The 18,995-nt window shown below is 38.2% G+C and overlaps 1 protein-coding gene across 1 annotated transcript in view; it reads right to left on the reverse strand.

The window, feature by feature from the left end:
• The window catches only part of LOC143268655 (UDP-glucuronosyltransferase 3A1-like), a 45,040-nt gene extending 35,978 nt beyond the window's left edge, over positions 1 to 9,062 (reverse strand). The window contains exons 1-2 of the mRNA XM_076551790.1: positions 8,884 to 9,062; positions 3,276 to 3,374 (exon numbers count right to left, since the gene is read on the reverse strand). Of these exons, the coding sequence (XP_076407905.1) occupies positions 3,276 to 3,374; positions 8,884 to 8,977 (193 nt within the window). The 5' untranslated portion in view covers positions 8,978 to 9,062. The remainder of the gene's footprint in view (positions 1 to 3,275; positions 3,375 to 8,883) is intronic.
• Positions 9,063 to 18,995: the final 9,933 nt, after the last annotated feature.

Below are 18,995 nucleotides of genomic sequence, written 5' to 3' on the forward strand. Positions count from 1 at the left end.
ATGTGTTGCTGTAATTGGTTGATGAATAAAACTGTTTTAGCCAATGGCCAGGCAGAATAAGGTTAGGTGATACAATTAAATTAAGATGGGGATGAAGAAGTGCAGAGATGGGGCAGATGCCATCCAGCTGCCAAGGAAGCAGGATGTGTAGAAAAATGAGTTAACAAGTCACGAACCACATGTCAAGGCATAGATAAGAAATATGAGTTAATTTAATTGTAAGTGCTAGCTAGTAATAAGCCTGAGCTGTTGACCAAGGATTTATGACTAATAAAAGTCTCTGAATGAATAATCAGGTACTGGCAGGCAGGAGAGAACCATCTGGTTACATAGATTTCTTTATGGTGAGTGCTAATGTGGTCAAAAGATTAACACATTATGAATAAGGCCTTGGGAATCTGTGAGAGAAGCTCCAGGGAATAGAGGAGAGGGCCTTTTACCTCAAGTGTATTTTTTTCCTTGGATTGTTCTTGGACATGATTTCATACTTGCTGCAACAGATACTTAAATTCAATTTATAAGATATGTTATTTTTTGTTGCATGATAGAACATAGCTATAGAACCCAATCTTGTAAAAGGATATTCCTAGCGCTCTCCTCAGGGTATCCTGAATCTGGATATGGCCTTTTGGTGTACTTTTGTGCTTTCCCAGGTATAATCTATAGTACATGTTAAAACTGACCTGTCCTGGGAGAGTTCTAGGAAACAGTTACTCTGCTTAAATTTAATACATGATCACTGGTGTCTATTTCCTTGTTTTTCCTGATCATGTATTTCTGAATTCAAACAACCTTCTTGGATCATTGTATTGATTGTTACAGTTGTGTATAAAGTACATTGAAATTGAAATAATATGTTTCTGTTAACATTATAGACAGTAGTCTAATTGATTCCTTAAGTTCTTCAAATTCCAGGTCTTGAAGACAGATCTGCATAGGTCAATGAAGGTTGACAGTAAGTGTAAGGAAGCTTGTTATAGAAACGAAAGAACTACAAGGTCAAACCATTCACCCTTCCGTCCTGGCACTATCAAATATTTGCAAATCATGTGAATGCCAAATACCTTTATTTCTTCAAGTTGTCTGTCATACAGTTTTTCAGGTTGAATAACCACAGAATTAAGTGATCCAGACAAATAATTAATGTTCACATGTTTCAATACAGAGTTTCAGTTGAAGGTTGGATAAACATGCTCTAGTAATGTTGTTACTAATCCACTTAAATCCACTAATCACAAATCCACTTAAAGTCTACTGGGAAATAAAAAGAAAGTCTAACCCATTATCACATCTGAAATGTCCAATGTTTATGGAAGTAGAAAGGACCTCTGAGTTGGGACTGGTGACTCATGCCTATAAACCCAGAAGTTGAGAAGCTAGGATAAGAGCATTCCTTGAGTTTGAGAACAACCATGGGTATATGAATATGTTCCATGAAAGCTTGGGCCTGTCTGAGAAAAAATAAGAAAAAGAAAAAGAAAGAAGAGAACACAGGAAGGGGGGCAAATAGCAGGGCATGGTGACAGGGAGAGAGAAGAAAAAGAAAATAAAAGACAAAAGAAAATTTAGGTCAACGACAATTGCATCTAAGAATTAAAGACAATTGGTCAACAGACATGGAGGATTTCTTTGCAGACATTTTGTGCATAGCTTGTTAAAAGATCAGAGAGTCTATAGCTTTGAGCAATAGTCAAAGGTTATGAGACTAGACAAAACAGGATAAACATGAACTCCACTTATGAACCCAGAATATTAAGGCAAATTAAATATATAAATACATCAAATAGCCAGGCGGTGGTGACTTTTAATCTCAGCACTCTGGAGGCAGAGCCAGGTGGATCTCCGTTAGTTCAAAGCCAGCATGGTCTAAAGAGCAAGATCCAGGACAGGCACCAAAACTACACACAGAAACCCTGTCTCAAAAAAAATACATTCAATAAACAAAGAATTGAAGTTTTCTGGGCTTCTGCCTGAATCTATCAGCAGAGACTGGTGGGTTTTGGTTTACTTATGATTCTCTGTACTCAATAAGCTAGGTAAGAACTTCTAATATCATTCTGCAGAGTTTTGGGGGAGCCAGTTATTCTTCAAGAATCTGGAGTTTTCTCAGTCACACATCCTAAACTTTGAGCATAAATAAAAAGATAATTAGAAAAATATTTCTTAAATTTTAGGTCTTTTAAAGATAGAAACAGATTTATGTGGCACTGAATATAGATATCCTTAGATAATTAAAATCCTAAATATGGCAGAATATGTCTAATCAACACTACTTTTAGACATACTTGACATAAAATTTCTCAAAATGATCAATAATGATGTGTAGTGTTGACTGTGAGTGATATTCAAGTAATGGGTTATTTAATCTGTTTTTAATGCCATAAAAATATCTGATGTTTGTTAATTTATCATGTTAATATTTTACTGAGATGGCTCAGCAGTTTAAAGTGTATACTACTCTTGCAGAGGACCCATGTTCAGTTCCAAAAATCCACATTAGGCAGTTCCCATCTTCTGGCTAACTCCAGGTCCAGGTGATTCAACCACTTGGGTTGGCCTCCTTGGGCACTTGTACCCATATGCAGAAATATACACCATAACACATAAATATACACAATGAAAATAAACATAAACATAAAAAATTATTTATCTCATAGTTTTAAAGATTAACACTCCAGGATGATTATTGTGTGGAGCCTTGGCTGGATGCCTTTTCACTGCATCATAATACGGAAGGGGATGTGTTTAATATATAGTGAGCACTTGAGCCACACGACAAAAGAGAAGAAAGAGGCCAGAGAAGAAAAGGCTCATTCTTTCATAAACACCTACTCTACTGAGTAAAAATATCTACCCATGGATGGACAATGTAATTCCTTTCCAAGTGTATACCTTCATAGGCCAATCAGCTTTTAGTAGGCCTAATACTTAAGGATCACTAATGTTCAATACCAAAGGTTCTGGCAATCACAGTCAACCTACACCACTATGTAAAATACAGAAGTATATCATATGAGGACAAGACCACAAAGTCTAATGAGATCTCCAAAACTTATATATGCACATATATATATACTTTCACACACACATACACACACACACACAAACACACACATACACACACACACAAACACACACATACACACACACAAACACACATACCACAATTTATATCTAAATAAGATCAAATACAGAACTTATATCAAACAGTTCTATACAAAATCTATTATTTTTTATTTAAAGTGACTTAATTTATTAATTGATTTTAAAAGTACCTGGGATAATAAGCTTTTCATTAAGCAGATTAGTCACATTATGTCCATGGTCTTGAAGAATTTGTGACACATGGTTTATCACCACATAGTGGCTTCCACCTAGAAATAAAACATAAGTTCATTTTGGTGAAGACTAATGAAAAGAATTCTGCTTACCATAAATAGCTGACATAAAGAAATCCAAAAGTAAGTGTAAAGACACAGAAAGCCTCATAATGAATAAATGGAAACCAAAACTTCCATGCCCTCAATTACATTTTAGATGATATCCAGGATGTGAACCCAGAGCTCTGACTACCAAAGATAGGAAGGTAATGCCTGAAAAGATGGCTCAGCAGTTAAAAGCAGTTACTGCTCTCATATAGGACTCAGGTTCCATTCCAAGCGCTCACATGATACCTCACAACCACCTGAAACTCTACTTCTAGGATTTCTAACACCTTCTTCTGGCCTCCATGGTCATTTCATGCACATGATGCACTTATATATTTTATGTGTAGGCAAAGGACTCATAATCACAAACTTAAAAATAAATTATTTTAAAAATCTGAAGGTTCTTATATTTTTGGTTGTGAGCCTAGCCTTTAATGGCTGAGCCATCTCTCCAGGAATGGGGGGTGGCCTGGGGGGAAGAGGAGGGGGCAGGAAGGGAGAGAACAAGGGAATCTGTGGCTATTATGTAGAAATGAATAGTATTTTAAAATAAAATTTAAAAAAAAATCTAACGGTTCTTGATTAACGAGCTTCTCTGCTTGGACAATAGACAATCTTTATCCTTGATCCATGTACATTTTCCACTGTGTCTTCTCATAACTACATTAATCATTCTGCCTCCTCTTCTAAAATGATCCCTGAGCCTCAGGTGCAGAAGTTGCTTCATTTTATTCAATAAATTACCAGAGATGGAAAATACATCACAATAAGATGGCTGATATTTTTCAGTGAAAGAAATTTCATGGGGAGAGATGCTTATTGAACCCTTAAGAAATTTCTCTTCTTGGACCTGAGTTTCTACCATTTTGAATAAAGCCATTAAGGGTCATCATGAGGTCTCAATAATTCTGGGGTGCTCATGAAGAACATCAGATGCATGAGGAACTGGGGCAACAAATTCTTCAACAATCCTAGGATCTTCAGGAAAGGTACAAGTATCTATAGAAGGATTTTTACTTGGGCTAATGGCTCACAAATAATGACCCAGAAACTTATTATCAAGTAATAATGATAGTCCCTAGCTTAGGCTTGTCCCACTAGCTCTTATAATTTAAATTAATCCATTTATAGTAATCTACATTTTACCTTATGGCTTTTTATCTTTCTTCCATTCTGTATGTCTGATTTCCCCCAATCTTCTTGCCATCTCTTCTGTGCCTTGATTGTGTTCCCCATTTCCTCTCTAGGTCTGGAAATCCTGCCTTTACATCTTGCCTAGTTATTGACAATTTATCTCTTTATTAATCCTATCACAGCGATATGTCTTTACACAGTGTATAAATATTACACAAGTATCATCAAACAATAGCTTCTCTGTGGCTACAATTTCTTTAGAACAATTGTTTGAGTCCAGAGCTGAAGCAGAGAATGATAAATTAAGAAGAGAAATGGAATTTGTACAATAAAAGCTGGGAGATCAAAGTGATTGGGAGAACTCAGAGCACCATGATTAAAATGGGGCAGAGCAGGAAAAAGTCAGGAAAGTTGAATCTATACATTGTATGAATCACTCTTTTCATTCACATTTGTGTAGTCTGAAATAACACAACACAGATAAAAGCCTACTACACCCTGATTTTCCTGTTCTTGTTCTTATTAGACTTAGAAGGGGTGCCCAGTGAATCAGCCATTCTAATGAGTACTCACAAGAAAGAGCTCATCCTGGAGAAAATCTGAGAATTTCAAACTGCACAAACTGAGCCAGTGAGCCCAGGAAAAAAAGTGAAGTTTCAAGAATTGGGTCTTCACCTTCATTACATTAAAAATACCAGCACAAAAGCAGATGGATGAAACAACTTCTGCACCTGAGGCTCAGGGATCATTTCAGAAGAGGGGACAGAATGATTAAGAATCAGAAGAACATGGAGTTTGCTGTGAGATTGTGTCTCCTAAGAATATCAGAATCTATATTCATGAAGTCTCACCAGCAAGACATGAACCAAACAAGAACAACATAAAAATGCTAAAGTTGATGTAGGAAAGCACAGATCCTTCAACCCTTCACACACACACAGCAAAAACAAACACAAATACAGAGTCAACTAAGAAATGGTGAAAATAGGAGAACCAGTATTACCTAGTGAAGACCACAGTAATTGTTTATCCAATACAAATTTGACATTGTGTTGATATATTTGATCAAACTGTGACACTCCAAGAGTGTTAACAAAGTTAACATTGAATCAGTGGGCAATGTCTGTGACTATATGGAGAATTAGCCATGGAGAAATTGTAAGACCCAGGATATGATAGAGAAGACAGGAAGGAATAGAGGGGATAGAAAGATTTGCAGAGACTTTCAATCTGGGAAACATGGAAAGAGGGGGTCAGCTGATCATTCCTTTGCTGCTTTCTCAATCTATCAGGTTTTCACCGCAGTATCTGACTCCAGAGTTGTTATTGATAATAGAACAATTAAGATAAATGGTTCATATCATCCCTAAAAACATACATACTAATAATATTATACAGACTGAGCAGGTTATATTTAGTAGTGTATGTTATTATATAGTAACACTATACAGATTGAGCAGGTTACATTTAGTAGTATATGTGTATATATAGTAACACTATACACACTGAGCAGGTTATACTCGGTAGTATATGTGTATATACACGTGAATGTATACATGGGACAACAAATGATGATGAATGAGGCTGTGAATTTGAAAGAGAACATGGAGATATTTTGAAGAGGGTTTGGAGGGAGGAAAGAGAAAAAGAAATGATATCATTATAATCTCAAAAAATAAAAGAAATAATTTTAAAAGCAGGTGGAAAATGGAGTCATGATTTTTAACAAGAGTGCTCAAATCCCCACTGTAACAATACTCATTAGAAAATGATATGTGCCGGGCAGTGGTGGCTAACGGCTTTAATCCCAGCACTCGGGAGGCAGAGCCAGGTGAATCTCTGTGAGTTCGAGGCCAGCCTGGGCTACCAAGTGAGTTCCAGGAAAGGCGCAAAGCTACACAGAGAAACCAACCCTGTCTCGAAAAAAACAAAAAAAAATGGTATGCAAAATTAGATTAAATTATAAAATAAAAAATATTAAATATGGCATAGAGGAAATGTAAAATCACCAAGAATATATCTATACTGATAAACTTTAAAAGCACAGTTTTATGAATTAATTGCTAATATTTTCTTCTAATAAATATATCTTTTTTTTTTTTTTTTTTTTTTTTTTTTTTTTTTTTTTTTTGGTTTTTCGAGACAGGGTTTCTCTGTGTAGCTTTGCGCCTTTCCTGGAGCTCACTTGGTAGCCCAGGCTGGCCTCGAACTCACAGAGATCCGCCTGGCTCTGCCTCCCGAGTGCTGGGATTAAAGGCGTGCGCCACCACCGCCCGGCTAATAAATATATCTTTATTGTAAAAAAAAAGAAAATGTATATGAATTCATTATGGGACATTATAAATGTGAGTTGTAGCCTTGCCAGATGCAGCCCAGTCCCTTTATCCGTCTGAGGAGACTGTGTTATTCTAGGGTTTAGGAGTACATCTAAATTCTAGTGCCCAGTTCTGTGTAATGGTTACTTCTACAGCAGCTGAAAGAAAACTCCTGCTTTACATAATTATCATCAGCCAGGCAGAGGTGGCACACACCTTTAATCCCAGCACTCAGGAGGCAGAGGCAGGTGGATCTCTATAAGTTTGAGGCCAGGTGGTCTACAGAGAGAGTTATGAGACAGCCAGGACAACATAAAGAAGCTCTCTCAAAAGAAAAGAAAAAGAAAAAAAGCACAAAACAAAAAGACCGCAAAGGGGGAGAGCAGGAGAGTTTGCTCTGTGTTTAAAGTACTGGATCTTCTTCCAGAGGACCCAGGTTCAATTCCAGGCACTGTCAAGGGGGCTCCTAGTCACATGTAACTCCAGGTCCAGAAGATCTGATGCCTTCTCAGGAACCCCACAGTGCCTGGGCACATAAGTAGCAAACAGATAGACATGCAGGTAAAAATACTTCTACAATAAGCACAAATAGGAATATATTTTTATCATCATCTTGCTGAGATAGTGAGTAGTAGTGAAGAGGACCAGATACAGCTAACTTACTGTTCATTGTTGAATCCATAATGTCAATAGCTTTGCTCTAAAGTAGCATTAGAAGCCAACGATGAAATGCTTATAGACGAGCATTCCCTTATGACAATGACAGCTAAAGGAGGTAGAGTTTGAGATAGATACACAAATTGTAGGCACAAAAGGGTTAGTGACAAGATATCTTAATTTGCAAAAGCTCCTTAGTAATGCTACAGAGTAAGCTCAGATGTCAGAAGTCAGTAAGAGCAGAATCATAGTCCCTTCAGAATGTTTTTCCTTATAATAAACAAAAAAATCTAACTAAGCCATCCAGCTTCATTCGCTTTTGGTTAACTTTTAAAAATCATTAATTTCAGAGGTCCTAAAGTACAACATGTGAGTTATTTGCTGACAATTTGGCTTTGGGTAATATCTATTATGAGTGTATTGTGTTCACACATTACAAATTAAGTGTCTATGTTCTTTTTTGCAGAAGCTTGAAGGTTACCTATGTTAAAATCTTGACTCTTTACCAGAAACACTAGGTATCCAAATTAGGATTAAAATAACATAATGCATTCATCAATTCTGCTTTCTTATTCTATCTGTGTCCTTTCCTGTCCTAATCCTTGGGAAATCCTATTCAGCTATGAATGCAAACAGGTTAAAAATTGTAAAAAAAAAAAAAAAAAAAAAAAAAAAAGGGTTTTCACAAAGCCTATATATGGGTTTGATGTTGTTTGTTGCCTTTGGTACTAGTATGTATTTCCCCTACCCAACCCTGACTTTTATCAGTGATTCATGCATATAAAGCCCTACCCAATTATTATGAGCCTCAGTCCAAAAATCGGAGCATGGATATTTGTGGTGTTCAGAGTAACTTAGAAGTACCTACAATAAGATGACACCCTAATGACATGCAAACTTCAGTGACTGTGTGCTTATTCAGAAGAACAAGAAATACTTTTGGAAACAAAAATATTTATGGACATAGCCAAACCCCTGAAAATCAATAAAGGCTCATTGCTCCCTTTTTTGGAAGAATAGACTGATCACTTTGACTAATATGCCTCCCATCTACTCACAATCTAAACTGCTAGTAGAGAAGCCTTTCTTGTCTTCCTTACAATACACTACTCAGTCTTCCGCTACTGTTTCCACATCAGATGCTATTTCCATCTACTATTTACCCCCACTCTTTGGTAGAATCACTTCTGAGCACCATATTTTACAATGCATCCCTCCTCCCCCAGGTTTGATCTAAGCCTAGTTTGAAAATCTCTTGCATGGTCTGTCCAGTGCATGCTGTTTGCATGAGACATGTTAACCCAGGTATACTGATCTCATAAGACTCTAATTTGCCAACAAGCACTCACCAACTGTAGAAATAGTCAGGATTTTTGCAGCATCCAAGAGAAGAACCTCAAGAAGAAATAAGCTCACTAGAAGCCCAATCCGATGCTCAGCCATTTGTAAATCAAGTGGAGCACAGGCACAGGATGCACAGCTTGAGAACTGTGTGCCACTAAGGGACCCTGTGAGCCTCTGTCACAAAGCACTGGTTGTGCCCTTGAAATGAGGTAAAATGAGATCTTACTCTGCTCTTCCAAATGTCTTCTTGCTCTTTGCCTTGTCTCTGCTGGTCTCTTTCCATTGGACATTCTGTTTCACCCTCCTTCACCAGAGTTGATAGAGGAACGGGTGCTGAGTTAATATTTACCTTGTCCTCTAGCCAAAATATCCTCTTTACTGCCTCTAACTCTCTAAATTGTGAATCAAGGAACCCTGTGGAATCCTGTCAATGACAGCATCTTGAAGTGACATGTAGCATGAACCTTTTATAGGCCCATTCCCCCCTAACTTACAAGACTCTGCCTCCCCTGTCATTTGTCATTTGTATCCTATTGCCATATCTATAACCCATTATGCCAGGTGCCAGTATTAAAATCTCCGATAGTGTCAATGTAAGCTAATGATTCAGGAAAACACCTAAGATTATTGCTCAAGATCTCATGAACACAAACTCATGAACATGTGTTAGTGGCCTAAGTGCAGAACTTTACCCCCAAAATAAAATACGTACCTTTCTTTACTTCTTACTCTGTGGCTTGTTGTGTAGCTGGGAGGCTGGACCATAGAGTCCTCTACTCCTTCTCCATTCACTTCCTGTTCTTTTTTCCCAGATTTCTCCTCCTATTTAATCTCTCAGTCTGCCAGTCCTATCTATACTTTCTCTTGCCTTGCTTTTGGTCATTCAACTCTTTATTGTACAAATCAGATGTTTTAGACAGGTAAAGTAACACAGCTTCACAGAGTTAAGCAAATGCAACATATCCTTGCATCATTAAGCAAGTGTTCCACAGCATAAACAAATGTAACACATCTTTAACTAATATTCCATAACATTTCCCCCTTTTGGCCTAAGCAAAAATGAAAAGATTTGCCAGGCTGTGGTGGCGCATTCCTGTAATCCCAACACCTGGCAGACAGAGGCAAGCGGATCTCTGTGAGTTCAAGGCCAGCCTGGTCTACAAAGTGAGTTCCAGGAAAGGCACAAAACTACACAGAGAAACTCTGTCTTGAAAAACAAACAAAAAAAAGTAAATAAAAATGAAAAGTTTTAACTTAACATAGTAAAATTATACACAACAAAACAGTTATTAAGTAAGAATTACATTTACAATATTCAGTCCATGAGTATTTTACAATTTAAAGAAAATATTACATTGTCTATCTTATCTTAGTGATTCTAAAGTTTTATAACTAGTTTGTTTTAACATAACTGAAGAAAAACTGTAACTATTTAGTCTTTAACACCAAAGACCCCAGAATAAAGGATGACCTAAGAGCAGAGACAACTGGCTTTTTGGACAGTCACCTAAAATTCCTCTGTATTATTGGGGCATGCACCTTCAGCCCAGGCCTACAATATCTGACAGACTTTTCAGTGAATCAGGAAATTTGAAGGACTCTCCTGCCTTGTATTGGCAATGTTCATCAGTTGCTTTCCTCTGAATCCTGCAGAATATCTAACAGACTCCTCTGTGAAGTGACAATTTTGAAAGACTGTCCAGCCTTGTTTTGACAAAGTTCAGCAGTGACTTTCCTGTGAGTATTACATGTGCAGTCTGTCAACACTCAAGGCAAAAGCAGTTTCTTGCCCAAATGGTTAGTCTTACCACATTGAAAATAAACTCCACCTGGAGTTTCTCTGATGCCTATCATCCCTTTATGAAGTAAATTAGTGCTTCCAGGATCAGATTATGTCTTATTGTCATGAAAATCTTAGGTTATTAAACTTCTTAAATGCTATATTCTGTAGGTCTTTGAAGTATTTGAAAACCATCTATCTGTCTAAAATATACCTGTTTAATCATGAAAACATACCAGATGTGACTACATGTTTGATTATTATAAATTAACTACTAAACTCAACTCTTAATTATACTTTGCATTTTTAAATGAGCTACATAAGCACTATACACCAAACATGAGTAGAAGCTTATACACAATGTAACAAAAATAATTGTAAATTTATATCAATTTGTCAAAACCCATTCCAATGCATAACATATGAGATTGAGAGTTGTCTTTTTACCCTATATTTCTATATTCCTGTAAATGTTACAAAATAGACATAACTCACCAAATAACAAGAGACTACCTACCCCATCTTTTGGGAATGTAGGCATCATGTACTCCAGACTGCTTCCTGTTGTCTGTAGGTAAAGGCATCTTTAGGATTCCCTGAGAAAACATGAGGTGACAGCCAAGTCATGGGAAGACTAGCTGTTTCCTTTATTGATATATATCACCTGTCAAGATTCAGGAGGTCTTCACCAAACAAACATGATCCACATCAACTCAGAAGGAACATACAGACTCTCATTTCCTATGGAAACAAAAGCAAAACCTCTTCTCCAATGTAACGTATTTTTGACATTATTTTAAAGTTAAGATAACCCCAAAGTATTTAGGTGGCTCAATTTGTCAGTCCAGTTCACATGTTCATGTCTGATAGCAGCTGTTATTTACTCCTCATCAGTCAAAAAATTCAAAATCAACACAATAGTATACAGGATCCAGATTCCCTGTGTATTTTGCATCACTATGTGTCTTTTTCTTTTACATTATTTATACTCTCTCTTTAAATAATTTATTTCTTTCTATGACTGGTAATAGCCTTTTTTCTTTTTTCTTAAACTTTCATGCATTGTAAAACACAGTGGAACCTATTTAGAGGTTTTTTTTTTCCTTGTGTGAACCTGCTTTACTGCATATCTCTAGTCTTTTTTGAAATGTGAACAAACTTTAAACTGCTAAGTGGAAGGACCTATGCTAATGCTTTGGTGGCTGGCTTTACCCCATGTCCTTGGTCATGAAAGCCAACCCTAAAATTTAAGACCCAGTCAGACTGCCTAATCAGAGGTACCTTCAACTCCCAAACTATGGAATGTTGGTGCCCTGCACTTTGGCAGACATATTTACTTGGCTTTTGGTTTCTATTTGGTGAGAAATAGACTGTTTCAGTGCTGTGCAACAAGACAGAGTTTCTTAATGGAGTAGTACTTATTTTGGTTTTTGTGGGTTTTTTTTTCTGGTTTCCTCAGGCTATAGGAATATTTAAGACCCACAGTGAATGCCAAAATATACTTGTTTGTTTTTACACTTTTTCCTCTTTTTTCCTTGGGGGCTGGAGGCCCACTATCCAGCACCCAAAGAATTACACGGCATCTTATTCTTACTTATAAATGAATGGCTCTAGCTTGGCTTGTTTCTAGACAAATTTTCTTAACTGAAATTATCCAGACTATCTTTTGCTTCCAGGCTTTTAACTTTCTATATACATTCCTTTACTTCTTACTCTGTGGCTTGCTCTTTAGCTAGGTGACTGGACTCTGGAGTGCTCTTCTCTTTCTCCATTTGCACCCCAATCTCTCTTCACAGATTTCCCCTCTTATTTATTCTCTCTGCATGCCAGCCCTACCTATTCTTTCTCCTGCCTAGCTATTGATCATTCAGATCTTTTTTAGACAAACCAGGTGTTTTAGACAGGCAAATTAAAACAGCTTTACAGAGTTAAACAAATGCAACATAATAGAATGCAACAAATATTTACATCATTAAACAAATTTTCCACAGCATAAAAACATGTAACACATCTACAACTAATATTCCAGAACAACAGAATAATTAAGATTGAAGCCTACAGTTCTGAATAAACATCATAAAACAGAATGGAAATATTGCACAATCCTCCCAAGAGCAAGTTGGAGGTGCCATCAAATTCTGCCCACTTGTAAATCAACCCAAGAAGAGGACCATACAGCCCTATACTGTCATCTTCACATTCTAGTCTAACATTAAACAGTTTTGTGAAGTTTCCCAGTGTAGCCACAAAACAGATGCTGTGGAATAATCCTTTTGTACAGTGTAAAGATGTATCTTTGCCAAGGCACCTCTTGATTGCTTTATATAAAAGAGCTGACTGACCAATAGTTGTGCACAAAGAGTGTGAGTGAGAGAGCAAGACTAGGAGGATTCTGGGAAGAAGAAGGTTGTACTGTCAGGGTTACCAGCCAGACACAAAAGAAGCAAGAGATAAACAGACCATGCTCAAGAAGGTACCACCATGTGGCAGAGAATAAGTAAATGAGAAATTTGGGTTAATTTAAGTTGTAAGAGCTAGTTAGTAACAAGTATAACCTATTGCCCGAGCATTTATAATTAATGTGCCTCTGTGTAGTTAATTTGGGAAATGGCTGGTAGGACAGTAAAGTCCACCTACAAAGAAGAGAATCTACTTCAGCACTTTCCAAGCATGTAGAAGAATACAGCCTTGAATTCTGCTGTGTAGTATTGTATTTTGTGTCTACAAGTCTTTATCTATGTCCAAATTTAAACATTACATGCTGTGGGATGTTTTATATGGTAAATATGTTAATAAATAAAACACTGATTGGCTAATAGCCAGACAGGAAGTATAGGCAGGACTAACAGAGAAGAGAATTAAGGGAACAGTGCTGTGGGATGTTCTGTATGTCCTGTGGGAGCCTGTTCTCAGGTTCCTCATGGCTTTACCCAGCAGGTCCACATAGAGGATGATTAGGACCACGGGCCGGAGTGCAGGTGTCTGAGATGGTCTGCACTTGGCCGTGCTGTGGGATGTCAAGTTGCTCTGATTGGTCAATAAATAAAACCTGATTGGCTGCGGCTAGGCAGGAAGTATAGGCGGGACTAACAGAGAGGAGAAATAAAAGAACAGGAAGGCAGAAAGACTCACTGCAAGCCTCCACCCTGACAAGCAGCATGAAAAGATGCCAGTAAGCCATGAGCTGTGTGGCAGGGTATGGATTTGTGGAAATGGATTAATTTAAGCTATAAGAACAGTTAGCAAGAAGCCTGCCATGACCATACAGTTTATAAAGCAATGTAAGTCTCTGTGTTTACTTGGTTGGGTTGAGCGGCTGTGGGACTGGCGGGTGACAAGAATTTGTCCTGACTGTGGGCAAGGCAGGAAAACTGTAGCTACAGAACAGGAAGGGGCCCAGACTTCCCTTCAGGACCAGAGGTGAGTGTCCTGGCTCAGCCCGGACCCCATCCCTGGGCACCAGCCACTCCGGGAAGACCTGCCCAACTTGGCCCCAGGTTCTGGCCACGCAGCAGGTTCCCTTCTAGTGCCACCAGGAAGGATCCCCTACTCCAAGACCCCCGGCAGACCCTGCAATCTCCACATACTGCCCCCACGCCCATCTGCCCAAGACCCCAGCCACTTCCTGAGACTTAGAGACTGGCCCCCAGCACCCAACCTTCCCCCGGACTTCCCTTCTGGACCAGAGAGAGAGAGCTCCCATCCTGCCCCAGACTTCCCTTCTGGACCAGAGAGAGAGAGCTCCCATCCTGCCCCAGACTTCCCTTCTGGACCAGAGAGAGAGAGCTCCCATCCTGCCCCAGACTTCCCTTCTGGACCAGAGAGGACTCCCATCCTGCCCCAGACTTCCCTTCTGGACAACAACTCCCATCCTGCCCTGGACTTTCCTTGTGGAAAAAAGCTCCCATCCTGCCCTGGACATCCCTTGTGGACAAAAGCACCCATCCTGACCTAGACTTCCCTTCAGGACAAGAGCACTCATCCTGCCCCAGACTTCCCTTCTGGACAAGAGCACCCATCCTGCCCCAGACTTCCTGTCTGGACAAGAGCTCCCATCCTGCCCCGGACTTCCTGTCTGGACAAGAGCTCCCATCCTGCCCCGGACTTCCCATCTAGATAAGAGCTTTCATCCTGCCCCGGAGTTCCCATTTGGACAAGAAAGCTCCCATCTGGACAAGAGAGAGAGAGACTTCCTGAATCTATCAGCTCTGTCTGAACCAAGTGCGCTGATAAGACCAAGAACAAACCACAAGGAGATGGGCAGATGTCAAGGCAGAAGTACATACAACAAAATGAAGAGCAATACAGCATCACCAGAACCTAGCCTGCCTCCAACATCTAGACCTCATCATCAAAAATTGGAAGAAGCAGAAGAAAACAGCCTTATGAATAACATCATGAAGAAGGTATAGGCTTGTGTAGAGGAAAAGAAAAAAAATGGGAAGAACACTATAAACAACTAGAGGAAAGGGCAAACAAATTAGAAGAAAACAATAAAGTCCTGGAAGAAAACATTAAAGTACTGAAAGAAAACCATGAAAAGGCAATGAAACAAATAAAGGAAATGGTCTGAGACCTAAAAAGGGAAATAGAAAAAAAATGAAGAATACATAAACAGAGGGAATGCTGGAAATAGAAAATCTGAGTAAACGATTAGGAACTTTAGATGCAAGTATAACCAACAGAATGCAAGAGATGGAAGAGAGGATCTCTGGTGTTGAAGATACAGTAGAAGAGATAGATTCTTCAGTCAAAGAAAATACTAAAGCCAACAAAGTCATGAACCAAACTGTCCAAGAAATTTGGGACACTATGAAAAGACCAACCTATGAATAATAGGGATAGAAGAAGGAGAAGAATACCAACTCAAAGGCACAGAAAATATATTCAACAAAATCATAGAAGAAAACTCTCCCAACTTAAAGAAGGAAATACCTATGAAGATACAAGAAGCCTATAGAACACCAAACAAACTAGACCCCCCAAAAAAGTCCCCTTGACACAAAATAATTAAACAACTAAACATACAGAATAAAGAAAGAATATTAAGAGCAGCAAAGGAAAAAGGCCAAGTGACCTATAAAGGCAAACCCATCAGAATAACACCCGATTTCTCAATGGAGATTTGAAAGCCAGAAGGACCTGGACAGATGTAATGCAGACACTAAGAGACCATGGATGTCAGCCCAGACTAATATACCCAGTAAAACTTTCAACCATCATAGATGGAATGAACAAGACATTCCAAGACAAAGCCAGATTTAAACAATACTTATCCACAATCCCAGCCCTACAGAAAGCACTAGAAGGAAAATTCCAACCTAAGGAAGTCAGATACACACTCAAAAACACAGGCAATAGATAAAGCCACAGCAGTAAACCCCAAAGAAGAGAAGTACACACATACTACCACCAAAATAATGGGGATGAACAATCACTGGTCATTAATATCCCTTAATATCAATGGACTTAATTCACCTATAAAAAGACATAGGCTTGCAGAATGGATATGAAAGCAGGACCCATCTTTCTGCTGCATACAAGAAACACATCTCAAATTCAAAGACAGACACTACCTAAGAATAAAAGGCTGGGAAAAGACTTTTCAATCAAACAGTCTTAAGAAACAAGCGGGTGTAGCCATGCTGATATCCAACAAAATAGCCTTCAAACTAAAATCAATCAAAAGAGATCAAGAAGAGCATTATATACTCATCACAGGAAAGATCCACCAAGATGAAGTTTCAATTCTGAACATTTATGCCCCAAACACAAGGGTACCCACATATGTAAAAGAAACATTACTAAAGCTTAAACCACATATAAAACCCCACACATTAATAGTGGGAGATATCAACACCCCACTTTCACCACTGGACAGATCTCCCAAATCAAAACTTAACAGAGAAATAAAGGACTTAACTGATGTCATGACCCAAATGGACCTAATAGATATCTACAGAACCTTCCACCCTAACAAAAAAGAATATACCTTCTTCTCAGCACCCCATGGAACTTTCTTTAAAATTGACACATACTTAGCCACAAAGCAAATCTCAACAGACACAAAATAATGGGAATAACTCCCTGTGTTCTATCAGACCACCATGGTTTAAAGTTAGATTTCAACAACAACAAAAACTACAGAAAACCTACAATCTCATAGAAACTGAATAATGCTCAACTGAATCACCAATGGGTTAAGGAAGAAATAAAAAAAGAAATTAAAGACTTCCTAGAGATCAATAAAAAAGAAGGCACCACATACCCAAACTTATGGGACACTATGAAAGCAGTGCTAAGAGGGAAATTCATAGCACTAAATGTCCACATAAAGAAGTTGGAGAAATCTCACACTAGTGACTTAGCAGCACACCTGAAAGCTCTAGAACAAGAAGAAGCAAAGACACCCAGGAAGAATAGATGCCAAGAAATTATCAAAGTGAGAGGTGAAATCAATAAAACAGAAACTAAGAGAACAATACAAAAAATTAATGAAACAAAGAGTTGGTTCTTTGAGAAAATCAACAAGATAGACAAGCCCTTATCCAAACTAACCAAAAGACAGAGAGAGAGAGAATCCAAATCAACAAAATCAGAAATGAAAAGGGGGACATAACAACAGACATTGAGGAAATCCAGAGAATCATCAGGTCATACTTCAAAAACTCTACTCCACAAAACTGGAAAACCTAAAAGAAATGGACAATTTTTCAGGATAGGTACCACATACCTAAGTTAAATCAAGACCAGATGAACCATTTAAATTGTCCAATAACCCGTAAGGAAATAGAAACAGTCATTAAAAGTCTCCCAAGCAAAAAAAGCCCAGGACCAGATGGTTTCGGTGCAGAATTCTACCAGATCTTCAAAGAAGAGTTAATACCAATACTCTCTAAATTGTTCCACACAATAGAAACAGAAGGAACATTACCAAACTCCTTCTATGAGGCTACAATTACCCTGATTCCTAAACCAAACAAAGATACAACAAAGAAAGAGAAATACAGACCAATCTCCCTCATGACCATTGATGCAAAAATACTCAATAAAATACTGCAAAACAGACTCCAAGAACACATCAAAACAATTATCCACCGTGAACAAGTAGGCTTCATCCCAGGGATGCAAGGGTGGTTCAACATACGAAAGTCTGTCAATGTAATACACCATATAAATAAACTCAAAGAAAAAAAAACACATAATCATCTCACAAGATGCAGAAAAGGCATTTGACAAAATCCAACACTCCTTCATGATAAAAGTCTTGGAGCGATCAGGAATATAGGGAACATACCTAAACATAATAAAGGCAATTTACAGCAAGCCAATAGCCAACATCAAATTAAATGGAGAGAAACTCAAAGCAATTCCACTAAAATCAGGAACAAGGAAAGGCTGTCTACTCTCTCCATACTTATTCAATATAGTACTTGAAGTTCTAGCCAGAGCAATAAGACAACATAAGGAGATTAAGGGGATACAAATTGGAAAGGAAGAAGGCAAGCTTTCCCTCTTTGCAGATGACATGATAGTATATTTGAGTGACCCCAAAGATTCCACCAAGGAACTGATAAAGCTTATAAACACCTTCAGCAACATAGCAGGATACAAGATCAAGTCAAAAAAATCAGTAGCCCTCCTATATACAATGGACAAAGAAGCTGAGAAGGAAATCAGAGATACATAACCCTTTACAATAGCCAAAAATGACATAAAATACCTTGGGGTAACTCTAACCAGACAAGTGAAGGACCTATATGACAAGAACTTTAAGTCCCTGAAAAAAGAAATTGAAGAAGATGTCAGAAAATGGAAAGATCTCCCATGCTCATGGATAGGCAGGACCAACATAGTAAAAATGGCAATTTTACCAAAAGCAATCTACAGATTCAATGCAATCCCCATCAATATACCAACACAATTCTTCACAGACCTGGAAAGAATAATACTCAACTTCATATGGAAAAACAAAAAAACCCAGGATAGCCAAAAGAATCCTGTACAATAAAACAACCTCTAGAGGCATCACAATCCCTGACTTCAAGCTCTACTATAGAGCTACAGTAGTAAAAACAGCTTGGTATTGGCATAAAAACCGACATGTGGACCAATGGAATCGAATTGAAGACCCTGACATTAACCCACACACCTATGGACATATAATTTTTGACAAAGAAGCCAAAAGTGTACAATGGAAAAAAGAAAGCATCTTCAATAAACGGTGCTGGCATAACTGGATATCAACGTGTAGAAGGCTGCAAATAGATCCATATCTGTCACAGTGCAAAAAATTTAAGTCCAAGTGGATCAAGGACCTCAACATAAATCCAGCTA

This window comes from Peromyscus maniculatus, chromosome 15 (assembly GCF_049852395.1).
Source record: "Peromyscus maniculatus bairdii isolate BWxNUB_F1_BW_parent chromosome 15, HU_Pman_BW_mat_3.1, whole genome shotgun sequence".
Lineage (NCBI taxonomy): Eukaryota > Metazoa > Chordata > Mammalia > Rodentia > Cricetidae > Peromyscus > Peromyscus maniculatus.